This window comes from Sesamum indicum, linkage group LG5, assembly GCF_000512975.1.
Source record: "Sesamum indicum cultivar Zhongzhi No. 13 linkage group LG5, S_indicum_v1.0, whole genome shotgun sequence".
Lineage (NCBI taxonomy): Eukaryota > Viridiplantae > Streptophyta > Magnoliopsida > Lamiales > Pedaliaceae > Sesamum > Sesamum indicum.
The window spans coordinates 18,557,059-18,571,282 of record NC_026149.1 but is presented as its reverse complement, the minus strand read 5'-3'; the positions used below and the strand labels follow the sequence as shown (position 1 = coordinate 18,571,282).

The following is a 14,224-nucleotide window of genomic DNA, read 5'->3' as shown; positions in this document are numbered from 1 at the left end:
CTGGGAAGATTATTTCGTGGATTTAGAGAAAAGGGATTTGGGGGATTAGGGATTTAGGGATTTTGTTTTGTGGATTTGGGGAAAAGGAGAGAAGAACGTGTTTTGTCTAAAGCCTGAAATGACTTACCAGTTGACCTCAATGGACCATAGCAGCTGACTAACGGCACGTGACTTGTCACGTACCGTTTCCGTCAGTTTTTAATGACGCGGGACTAAAAGTGTTAAAAAATTAGGGTTTTGGGACTACAAGTTTTGAGCACCTAAAGCGCGGGACCAAAAGTGAATTTTTGCCTATATTCAAACTAGAGCTACATATATATATATACACTAGTCGCTATCACACGTTGTTCCTGTGCACATATAATAAATAATCTTTCATGCTGTAAAATATATATATATAAGAGGAAATCTATAAACCAACATTGCACTAAAAAAAGAAATAAAAGAAAAGAAAACTAATTTATTAGTTAATGTATAATTCAAAAATTTAAATAAGTTAGTTATCTCATTAGTTGAAAGGCATTTTCACTTCACAAAAAATTAGTTCGGTGGTGTCATTAACCACCATTTGTGAGTATAGAAGCTCTTTTCTTTTTATATTAGTATAGATACACTATGGGGCTTAATTCAAAAATCAATTAAACTCATATGCTTAGGCCTCCATAGAATTAATCCAATCAATTGTTAAAAGTTCAAATGGAATTTATTTGATCTTATCAAATAAATCCTAGCCAATAGCCCAATTAATTAATCCATCAAATAATTGAGTCAAACTCAATATATTTAATCTCATTAAATTATCAAGTCAAAATTATAATTAATTGATCCTATTAATTAATTCATCTTGTTTGATTAAAATTTATCTTATCAAATCAATTAAACCTAACCCAAATTTAATTAATCTCATTAATTAAATCTTGGGCTTCCCATCACATGGGTTCTCATATTAAATGATCATATCATTTAATCTCTCAAATTAATTTAAACTCTTTAAATTAATTAATTTCTTTTAGAATTAATTTATAATTAATTTCTACTGCTTCCTTGAATGGTATTTTGTGTGGCACAGTAGGCTTACCCTCAACTAAACTTGGACTTGTGTCAACACATAATTTATTTGGCACATGTTTTTGAACTAGATTAATTATATCATATTTAATTAATCACTTTCGATTAACACTTAATTCAAAAGCGCCTGTCACGATAGATGGTCGTCTAGCAACGATCCATGACACCAGAGAATTGATGAAAATGGCATGAACCTTAAGGGTACCGAGTATAAGGTACAATCCTTCCATCAGTCATCTCCTGTCTTAGTCTCGGACATGGAATTGGTCATTGCTTCCCATCCTAGACTAGACATTTATGGTTAATATTCTGATTATGTTTCTCCAATTAATTAACATAAGAAAAATACTTTGTTATTTGATCACCCGTTGTGGCCATGGACTCCCGAGAGCACAACACACATCAGAATGCATAGGAGAGCACTATCATCTCATGATAGGTGACGAATCCTCTCTTTAGAATTCACCAGTCTTCATACATGTTCTGACTAGATTGGAATAAAGCTTATAATAACCAATTAGAATATGGTCATCTTTATCAGGCCCTAGATACAATCGTCTTATATATGAGACTACGTGGATCCTCAAGTCTGAGGATTAAATCCCATATTATTGGAGCTGAGGAGTTCAAGTCATACCGGTCAAGCCTCACAGACTTCCATATGACGACTCCCCCATGAGTCAGTTCAGTCGGCTTAACAACCTTTGTCAACTACCCACTAAAATTGCATAGACGTCATACATTTTGTCGCCTATGAAACACGAGACCCATCATATGGACACAATCTTTACTGCAAGTCTAAATAGAACCCTCGATGCCCATTCTCGAGGCGCTCGACTTAGAATACTTCAGATCCAACTCTTGAAAGTTGGTTTTATAGTTTTTATCAAATGGAGCAACCCAACTTCATTGATTGATTAGTGATCCATGGGCTTTATTGCAATTTAAAAAAATTACAAAAAAGTAAGACCAAATGAATACTTAATCTTATTTATTTAATTCAATATTACAAAATAAAAGGAAATTGCTTAAATAGATTAAAGAATATCCAATCTAATTGGCTTGGTCACATATCCTAACAATCTCCCACTTGACCTAAAGCTAATCACCCATCTACCGTAGTCCATCCTATCCAGATGTTGAGTATGGGTAATTTGTGAAACGGGCTTGTTCAGCTAATCTACTGTATTTTCTGTCAATGTGACGTGATCTACTCTCACATCACCTCTGCCACCATCTTTTGCAGTAATTGTTAGCGTCTAAAAATGTACTTGGATTTGTGATGAGATCTCATCTCCTTTGTTTGCGCTAATGCACCATTATTATCATAAAAGATAACTATAGGCTCGGCAATGCTAGGCACTACAACCAACTCTTGGATGTAGTTTTTCATCTAAATCGCTTCCTTAGCAGCTTCTGAAGCCGCTATGTATTCAACATCTGTGATGGAATTAGTTATGGTATCCTTCTTGGAACTCTTCCAAACAACCACACCACCATTTAGCTTGAATACGAAATCGGACTGGGACTTAGCATCGTCTAGGTCAGACTGGAAACTAGCATCACTATACCCTTCCATTACCAACTCTCCACCTCCGTACACCAAGAACGTCTCTTGACTCCTTCTCAGCTACTTAAGGATTGTCTTGACTGTAGTTCAGTGTGTTTCACTAGCACATTCATGATACCTTCTCGTGACACTCAAAGCAAATGCAATATCAAGCCTTGTGCATTGGACAATATATTGTATGCTACCTAAAATAGAGGCATAAGGAATGTCACATATCTTTTCGTTTTCCTCTGTTGTCTTAGGAGACTAAGTCTTAGGTCATTCCTAATATCCTTCTAAATCTATCTCTATAGATCTTGATGCCAAGGATGCAAGAAGCATCACCCAAATCCTTTACGAAGAATTGCATAGAAAGCCATGTTTTCCTCTAACCCAACATCTAGGTTTCATTCTCAATGATCTAGATATCATCCACATAAAGCACGAGAAACACAACTGAGCTCCTACTGACCTTCTTATATACACAAGGGTCAAACTCGTTCTGGACAAAATCATAAATCTTTATGACGTCGTTAAAATGAATATTCCAACTTCGAGAAGCCTATTTAAGTCTATAAATGGACCTATGGAGATGACAAACCTTTTGTTCTTCTCTTATGGATATGAAACTCACGGATTGATCAATATAGATCTCTTCCTCAATAAAATAAATAAGAAACGTCGTGTTTACATCCATCTCCCATATCTCATGATCATAATATGTGGATATGTCAAGAAAAATTCGATTGAACTTGGTCATTGCTACAGGCAAATATTCCTCAAAGTCCATACAGGGCCTCTAAGTACAACCCTTTGCCACTACCCTGGCCTTGAAAGTAGTCACCTTGCCATCGACTCCAAACTTTTGTTTGTGAACCCACTTACACCCTATGCGCTTGAAGCCCATAGGTAGGTCTACCAAGGTCCATACCTTGTTGGAACTCATGGAGTCCATCTTGGATCTCATGGACTCAAGTCACTTTTCTGAATCGATGTCGGACTTTGCTTCTTCATAAGTCTTTTGATCATTATCCATTTAACTGGTAACCAATAACCCATATCTCTCATGCGGCTGAGATACTTCGGTTGACCTTCGAAGAATTGAAATATTTTTACTAGAAACCACAAACACGGAAGATGATGCTACTACTGCCTAAGGTGTTGCTTCACTTGATTCCTCAAGAAGCAACTCTTCACGTCGGGTATCCAATAGAAAATCCTTTCCAGGAACACTAAATTTCTCGAAACAAACACCTTTTGTTCTAAGGGTTCATAAAAATAATACCCCACAGTTTCTTTTAGATATTTGATGAACTTACAAAAACTAGATCGCGAATCCAGTTTGGCTCCCACTAGTCTCTTGCTTTGCGCGGGACTTCCCCATACCCTAAGGTATTTATAGGAAGTAGGTTTGTCATGTTATATCTCATATGGTATCTTGGCAATGGTCATAGATGGAACCATGTTCAATAACTTGGTCGCCGTCTCAAAAGCATAACCCCAAATGGATAGTGGCAACTCAATGAAACTCATCATAAACTGAACCATGTCCAAAACAGGGTTCAGATTCTCCTTTCAGAAATGTCGTTCAACTGTGTTGTTCCTCGAGAAGTCCACTTAGAGAGAATCCCATTCTCTTTTAGATAGTTCAATAACTCTCCACTCAAGTACTCGCCACCTCGATCCAATCAAAGAATTTTGATCTTGCAGTCAGTTTAGTTCTCTACTTCAAATCTGAATTCTTTGAACCCTTCAAAGGCCTAAGACTTGCACTTCATCAAGTAAACATAACCATACCATGAGTGATCATCGGATAAAATTTATGTGAACAAACCTTTGGCTTGAGTGTTAAGTGGCTCGCAGACATCTGAATGGATCAAATCTAATAGATCACTAGCAAGCCTATTTTTTCCTACAAAGGACTTCTTAGTCATTTTTCCTTGATGACAAGAGAAGCCAGCAAATTATCCAAATCATCTATTTCTAAATTCTTTGAATCCAACAACCTCCTTATCCTATCTTAAGATATGTGACCCAGCATTGCATGCCAGATTTTCAAATTTTCTTGATTATCTAATTTGCATTTGTTTTGAATAGTCATAAACATATTATGTTGTGGGACGATATAATGGTCAATTATTAGTTTTTTACCCAGCAAGTGTGAAAAATCTTCTTTCAACAAATAAAAAATAGTTTTCAATGATTGTAAACTCATAACCTTCTTTGTCTAAAAAGGAATAGGAATGATGTTCGTAATCAACTAGATACATAACAGCATTCCTTCAAATCAATCCTAACATGATCACCAACTACTAAGTGGACTAGTCCCACGGCTTCAGCAACAACCCTCTTGCCATTTCCAAGCTGCAGGTCTACCTCTCCTTTACTTAGTCTTCTGCTTCTTGCCATCACCTGTAAATCATTACAGATGTGAGCGTCATAGTCGATATCTAATACCCAAGAAGCAGTTAGTGACCATATTAATTTCAACAACAACGATACCTTGGACAGAGGCAAGAAATTTAGGATTGTTTCTCTTCCACTGCCCCTTCTCATAGTAGTAGTAGCAGGCATCTTCTGCCTTATTGGCTTTAGGAACCTTCTTCCTCTTGCCTTTGCCAACAATCAAGACCTTGACAACTAATTTGCTCACAGAAATTGGACCTTTGGTTTTGCTCTTCTTCTTCTTCTTCTAATATTGAGCCTCAAATTGGACCAACATATTGATCAACTCGGTGATGGACTTCTCAAGCCCATTCATGTTGAAGTTTATGAAAAAGGGGTCCATATAAGGAGCGAGTGACTGAAGGAACACATCAATATATTTTTCGTTCTCAATCCCTGCCTTCAAGTCCTCAAGCTTCTCCATGAAGGATAACATTTGGATGTAGCAATCGTGAATCGATGATCCTTCAGCTATCTTAGTACCAAAGAATGATTTAGTCGTGGTATATCGTATATCGTATATATCGATCATGCACCATGTAAAGATCACACAGGCACTTCATGATGAACTAGCATGATCCAACCTATCATACTGTGTTCGTTTGTCATAGACACCAATATGATACTGTGAACCTTCCGGTCATCATCATGCCATTTTATGAACATTACACGTTCTTCAACACTAGAGTATTCCTAAAGGAAAGCAGGAGGGGACTGATCCAGAACATAGATCTGTCTCTCAAAGTCCAAAATAATTTTTAAATTCCTTAGCTAGTCATTGTAGTTGTTTCTGTTCAATTTCTTAGCCTAAAAATAACAGTAGGTGGATTCTTAGACATGATTTGATCTACATCAAAATAGAAGTAGAAAATTGGCAAACTTTTCTTAATAAGTTATGATACGGTCTTTAGTCATAAACTACTCCCACTATTTCTTCAAAATTCCATCACTCTCAAATGGGTATTTCGAAAAATGGTTTCCTAGTAGGCTTGAGATCCACGACGATAATTCTTCATGCCCTAAATTTACAATTCACACAAAAACTACCTCATGGGAGGTAACATTTACCATTCTCATCATATGATATCCTCAAGATATTTTGCCTCGCTTTTCACATGATTGCAAAGACTCTAAGTGAAACACGTTATTCCACATTTGGCCCAACTCATTAACCAAGTGAAGTATTTCTGCTATCACCCCCACGACTCGTGAGATAGAAAAATAGGAGAATATTTCTCTCATTCATAATAATAGTGTAGCTTTTCTTCATTCCAAATCTTGCCACGACTAGTGAAATCACGAAAGGGACGAAAGTAGCATCCACACAACAATGTTATGGATGGAAGGTTTGGACTTATTAAACTTTTTAGTATGTCCATTATGTGCCTAATATTATACTTGGACAATCCAAGTAAGAGTTTAGTTATCTTTAGACTAAGACCTCATCATATGAGTATTTTGCATGCTTGTTGTTTCAAAAATAATAAATCATGCATAGCATCAAATGTGATAAGCCTAGTATGCCTCTATAGAATGATCACAAGCCTATTATTATGCGAGACACTAAACCCATAGTGGATCATTGTTCTTTATAAGGATAGACCTTATGCTATTACAAATTACTATAACTATTAAACTTAATGCACTGTTTGTAAATCCTTCTTTTCATTATGATTCTGTCCAAGTATCTACTTGGACCCCATCTCGATGGACGGCCTTTATTACAAGTTATTTTACAATGAAATAAAATATCTCACCTCCTAAGTTACTCTCATTACAATTGAAATTACATAAACCCCAATCATAAGTTTGGGAAAAAGTACATAAGAGGGAGAAAGAATGCTTTATTATTTTTCAGGCTACAAAATGAGAAAGAGGAGAAGAATAAGAGGCGCATAAGGCCCAACCCAAATAGAATATAATACCAATCATATGGGTTCAATGGGCTATGTGATCATCCTTTGATTCTTTTATAACATAAACAAATTAAACGCATTTCATAATATCACATATTATAAAATTGTACATCACAAGTATCAAGAGATATTTAATACCATATATGCCATAATTATGCAATTAAAGTCACATGTTGCTCCTTCACAAGGAATTGTATTTAATAATAGATTTCAACACTTTTTATTTCCAAAAACACATTAATCCAATTAAATTTGCCGAAAATAACCTTGACAAAATTTAAATTTTGGTCCCTCCAAAATAATTTAATCGAAAATATAAAAATATTTTCCACAAAATTAATAAATGCCATTTTACAAAAAAAAAAAAATATTTAACCCAAAATTGAAACATAAGCAAAAAATAATTGCAAATATCACATTTTTCATATTTTTTTTTTCAAAGATATACAACGTTACCAGAACGATTTCTATCAGAAAAAACATCACACGGCAGCATGGCTGTCTAGGTCGCTTGCATAGGCATAAGCACCTTCAAGGGCGGTCGTGCACGAGCCGTAGCCAGCGCAGCACCCGTGCTGGGCGCAAAATCTTAACAAACACCTGCAATGCCCAGGTTACAAACTTAGGTCGCAAAGTAGCAGAACGTTTCCTCCACTACTATGCCACAAGCATTTTTTGTTTTTTCCCCTTCCTTTATTATTTGAATAAACAAAAATTGAATCACAAAAATGCTTTAAAATATTTTTAAAATATCACATGATTTCCAAAAATTAAAATACAACACAACATATTTTCTATCACATAATCATTCATAAAAACATGTAAATAATGCTTTAATCAAAATTAAAACAACCATCTATCTCACATAAAGCATGCTATGTCATATATAACATGACATAAACAGTAGCCACGAGTACCGAACTGGACTCTGATATCAATGAAAGAATTGGTATCGTCCAGGACTTGAAAAGAACGCAACGTAAGCATAAGAAAATAAGCATGTTTAAATTCTAAATCGAAAGAGAACTAGTCCCTTAATTCCAAGCATTCGTCACTCAACAGATATAAAACAAACTTGAAATAAAATAAGTGGCTATTGCAACATAGAGTGACGAAAATGTAATCACGAAATTGTACATTTTCAATTTGAAGAATTTTTTCATGCTTTTCTCCTCCAACCGTGTACTCACGGAAGACCAACGAGATCTTCTCTATGTTACACACACTACACCACAAGATGGTCGATCTACACCAAACCTTATTAGAGGTAAAGTGTATGTAGTATAAGAGACTTGATTATATATTAACTTAGTACATCAAATTGAAGAAGACCTTACTCTAACTTGAAATTAGTTCAAGAAGAACAAGAGTAGAGACAAAAGAGAGGGAGAAGAAAGTGGTCAAGATTATAAGTGTGGGAGGAGTCTTTTGTATCATATACATAAACCTATACACTATACACACACAAAAAACATCTCATATATTTATTGTATGTACATATTTATACATTGCATGTCAGGTCAAAAATAGGTACAATGTGTATCCCCATAGTACAGTACCTACTAGTATCACAAGTACTCAAGCAATAACACCTTCATCCTTACAACCTCATATACATTTGTATATCAGATATAAATACATACATATATATATATATATATTCAAGCTAGGGTTACATATATATGTACTATTGGGTTTATTTCAAAAATAAGTTAAACCCATAGGTTTGGGCCTCTATAAATTAATCCAATCAATTTTCAAAAGCCCAAATGGAATATATTTAATCTTATCAAATAAATCCTATACCAAATTGCATTTTACCACCTGTGTTTTTCCAAAAATCCTGCGTAAAATCCCCCCTTCCATTAGAAACTAACACTAGGTGGATTTTAAGCGTCCTTAATGCGAATGCATTAATTTTTGGTAGATTTGACCCTTTTTTGGACTAAAAATGACTAATATACCTTTTTTGACTTATAAAACTACATACATTTATTTTTTCTTCTTGTTCTTTTGAGCTTGTTTTTGTGGTTATATTTTTATTTTTATTTTTTATCCTTCTAAAAAAATAAATAATTTTATCCTTCAATATATTTATTTAAATTAAAGTATAAAAAATATAAAAAAAAACTTAATATTATAATTTAAATTAAATATCACAATACAAATTTATATACAATATTAATTATTTATAATAATTATATATATTAACTAGATTAAATATTATTTACTGTAAATAGTATATAGATTTAGATTACCATTTCAAGTATTTAAATGAAAATTTATACTTACTTTGAATTATTTTTAAATCTAAAAAATAAATTAATTTTCTTAATTTTTAACTTAAAAATAAAAATCACCCCCCTTCAAGGTTACCGACGAGTATGGGCAGGGGAGGGGGTTTGTTGGGCTGGGCGGCGGAGGGTGGGAGGGGGTTTAATTTTATTTATTTTTCTATATAATAATTTTATATTTATAACTTATAAATATATATATTAAAAATTGATTGAACCTAAATCCTTAATCTGTCATAAATTTAACGACTTAGATGAATTGACTAGATCTAATGGCTTTGATTCAATCAAAAAATTCCAACGATTATTAAAATAAGAAATAAAATATAATAGCAAGGGCATTACGGTTATTTAATAATAAAAATAAAAATCCGTTAAGTAATTTTAACGGATACGGGCACGTAAGCTATGTTTACGAAAATAGATGAGGTATTTTGCCTATCTTTAAAATACAAGGGAATCTTTAGCTGAATTTTCACAACACAAGGAGGCTTTATGCTATTTGGCCAAAATCCTAACTCATAACCCAATTAATTAATCCATCAAATAATTGAGCCTAACTCAATTTATTTAATCTTATTAAATTATCAAGACAAAACTCTAATTAATTGATCCTATTAATTAATTCATGTAGTTCAATTAAAATTGATCTTATAAAATTAATTAAACCTAACTTAAATTTAATTAATCTCATTAATTAAATCTTAGGTTTTCCATCACATGGGTTCTCCCATTACATGATAACATCATTTGACCTATCAAATTAATTTATTCCTTCTAGAGTTAATTCATAATTAATTGAGTAGTGTTTGTGCAACTCTATAGGTTCACACTCAGCAAATCTTGGGGTTATACTAGATTAACTAAATTATATTTAATTAATCACTTTTGATTAACACCTAATCTGAAAGCACCCGTCATCATGTGTGATCGTCTAGCAACAGTCCACCAAGGCATTAGAAAATGCAAGAAGTAAATTACAAGGATCAGGGAGCTTTTGCTTGGTTTAATGATGGTCATCTTTTGTGCAAGTTTGGAGAGAAGAAAAGTCATCTTTCTTCCCTGCAAAAGATAGTCAACTTGTCTTCCACATCATAATTTTTGCCACATAGGATTATAAATCAACAAAAACGCATCTAGGTGTCATGCCATGTCACTTTTCTGGCGCAAATTATAAATCGAATCGACTGGAGGACTAAAACTAATCAATTTTGCAAGTTACTGGAGTTAATAAAAATGGACATACTTATAGAATTAAAACTAAAATTGGGCATACTTAACGAACTAAAAAAATATTTTTCCCTAAAAATTATTGCTAATTATGTGTTGGGTGACAAATAACTTTTCATTTTTCACAATAATGATTTTCAATTATCAGGGATACAAATTATGTTAAAATTGTCTATTATAATTACTGACAAGAAAATATAATTACTGACAAGAAAATAGTATATAAACTTTTACCATAATAATTAATATCATATGTATGGCGAAAACTCAATGATAATAACCATTATTATGGTTGAATTATCGATGTGTCTCTATTTGTCAACAGCGATAAGCCGATAACTTCGTCCCAATATTTGTTACCATTAAGTTCCTTAAAATCATATATATTGTGTCCGATCATAAGATTTAGTTTAATTCGTGAAGTTGAGGCCCATAACTATAAGGTTATGGTTTCAATCCCATCAATGTATTGGGAATTTTATTTTATTTTAATAATAAGTGTCGTTTTACTTTAATAGTAATTGTTGATTAGATATAATTATGTGATATTGGTAATTAGTATATAATTGTTATAATTGTCTATAGTTGTTAGACATAGATATTTGATATTAATTATTCCAATCAATTTCCTAAAAAACAATAGTCTCATTGCTTTCAATTTAAAAAATAATAATAATATTGTGTCAAAATAAAGTTATTATAACTAAATATCTATTATTAGTGGTAATATTTTTTATTGTCATATATATTTTGTGAGAATTTTCCCTTGAAAGAAACCTTTTCAACTCAGAAGTATTGTATGTATCTTACCCTCAACTCAATAAGTATTTACTGACCATTGAAACACACTCCAGAGGACTGCGTACTTACTGTGATTTTCATTGTAGTTAGTTAAATAAAAGAGAAAGAAGATAATTAACCAAAATAATAAATAAATTGACTTTAAACTAATGATTAAAAACAAAAAAAATCTTAATAAAACAATTAAATGGAGTTTTATTTTGTACTTGTAAAATGTTTTTAAATTATATTTTATTTTTAACTAATAACGATAATAAGATACAATAAATCATCTAATAGGCAACATTTAAATTCAAACGATATATTAATACAATTAAAAATGATAAATAAATTACAATAACTCACATAAACAAATATACGAACGTCCAACTTGAACCCATAACACCAAAATTATTGATGAGATCTCAATGTTAACTTATTTAATGTGGTTCCTATTTTGTTAATCATTGTAAAAGTTTCAATAGACAGATAGATAGATAAAGAATAAATAAAAAATCAAAAGAAAAACATTTAGTTGCATCATCTTTTGGTTGTTTAGGTTTTACAAGACTGCAACATTAAAAGTACAAACAAAAGTTGTGAGTTCCCATCAAAGGAGAGAGAGAGAGAGAGAGAGAGAATGAAAGTGAAAGGTGAGCGATTTTGGTCTACTTGGAAATGAAAGAACAGAGCCAAAAAGGCTCTTTTGGTCTTTGCAAAGAGTCAAAGGTCAACAACTCAAATCTAAAAAAGAAGCATTGTCGCAACCCACCACAAACTACCTGTCCCTATCAAAGCAATCAAATTGGGAAGAAATGACTACTCCCTGAAACCCTAATTCCCCCTACTACTCCTACTCCTCAAACAATTCTGAGCTTATGCAGCCCCAAAGTACCATAAATGAATAGTACCATCAGAAGAGCAAGCAGCCACATACTTTTCATCTGCTATTAGGGCATTGCAATGCCCAATTGCTTCCCTTAAATTGTACAGATATTGCCCCTGTTCTATCTCATAAACCCTAATCTCTCCTGCACCACATATTAGTCCATATCCACTGTTTACACACCCCAAAGTCCTCCTCAGGTTACGACCCCTTAATCTAAACCAACATTTTTCCTCCAAATTGGCCACTAAACGCACGCTAGCTACACCCCGGTCGTCCGTAATCAGTGCCGACTCATTGTTAGCATCGAACAAGCCCACCATGATGCGCCTTCGGGTTTCTTCCTCCCTCAGTACTATACCTTGGTTTTGTAGGTCAAACACGATAACCTTAAGCCTAGTGCACGCCACGGCCTCGTTGTTGCCTGTCACTCGAACTCGGCCAATTAGCTCGGTTAATTCAGTCAATAAATGCCAACCCATTACCGATTGGGGATCGGTTAGCGTCCCTCCCACAGAAACTAGCTCTTCGCTTACACTATTCCATATCCGGAACGCATGGCCCGGAACACCTGGAGAAAGCCAAACAATCAATTGAAAACTTCTGTTGCATACACCAACACATGGCACATGTATTAATGAAGTGATTGCCATTTAAAGAGAGAAATTTCATATTTGAGAAAGTATTGTAATTAAGAGGGGTAAAAACAAGCGAATCCTTGTCATTTAACACAAAGTAGATGAGAATTTGAATCAAGTCCACCTGCGTAGAGGCCAACCCACCACCGGTCACAGCCAGTGAAGTCAACTAGAGCACCGTGGTTCACTACATCGCCCAAATGTGCTCTTCTTAGAGGAGCCATGTCTTCGTCCTCGATGTCCGTCGTATGAATGTCGCCATCCAGAGTGGCAAAGACTATACGAACATCAGATAAAATAATACCGGATACAGCACTAGAGAAGCGACCAAGGCGATCACGGTGCTGAGGATAGAAGGTAGAGACGTGGAACCCATCTGGGAGGTGGAATAGGTGAACTGCGCCGTCAGAGAAGCCAGCTGCAATGTGATTGTTCGAGAGCGCCAGGCGACGACAAGCGAGACCGTCGTCGTTGTTGTTGTTGTTAACTGTCGGGATAAAATGCAGGGTGGTGTATATGCATCTGCGTAATCGGAAATTGCAGGAAGTCCGGTGGTGGTAAATATACTCCTGTCGCCATGTGTTGCGGGTGAGATGCGTAACATTCCATATACGACGTGTAAGGTTTTGCCATAGAAGTTCAGATCGCGATATGGCTCGCCATGTAGAACACACCTGCATTGAAACATATATACACTTTGAGTATCTACTGCGAATTTTATGAACAATGTATGTTACTATATGAGGCTAAATCATTAGCAAAATGGATATTGATCAAACAAATTATTACAAAAAATATAGGTAATAAAGAATGCAATCTTGTCTGGACCTTTAATTAGCATTACCTTTACCCATAGATTTGGATATTAAAACAATGGCAAAAAAGCCCTCTTAATTACAACTTAAGCTATACTTAGGAATATATTATCAATATGACCATACATATATAGGCAGTATTTCTTTCAAATATTTAGAGCTGCTGCTGACCACCTTGGGAAGGAACCCCTAACCCATGCTTGTGCATATATCCACGTAAAAATAAAAAGAACTTTTGGCGAGAAATCCAAGAACCCTTGTTAGGCATGCCAAATCCCACTTGATTAAAAATATAATTATTACCAATGAACCGTGCATGGAGTACTACTGCAGTTAAATAACGAAAAAATTCTGGGATTCTGACAATAGGGATTATCCCCACACCACTCTGTTATATATATGTAAATTACATAAAAGAGACTTATAAGTAAATCCCACTTAATTATATGGAAGAAAGAATGTAAGAATTCAGAGCCCATATTGTTTCCACACTCGGAGCAGCAGCAACCTTATGAAATGTTATTATTACAAGCATATAGACACCTTCTACTGGGTGTATGCGTGTGAGAGAGAAAGAGATGAGAGAGGGGGGGGGGGGGGGGC

General features: G+C 34.3%; 1 protein-coding gene across 1 annotated transcript in view; it reads right to left on the bottom strand.

Moving 5' to 3' along the window:
- The window catches only part of LOC105162930 (transcriptional regulator STERILE APETALA-like), a 4,241-nt gene continuing 1,919 nt past the window's right edge, over positions 11,903-14,224 (bottom strand). Inside the window, exons 2-3 of the mRNA XM_011081106.2 lie at positions 12,931-13,480; positions 11,903-12,739 (exon numbers count right to left, since the gene is read on the bottom strand). Of these exons, the coding sequence (XP_011079408.1) occupies positions 12,159-12,739; positions 12,931-13,480 (1,131 nt within the window). The 3' untranslated portion in view covers positions 11,903-12,158. The remainder of the gene's footprint in view (positions 12,740-12,930; positions 13,481-14,224) is intronic.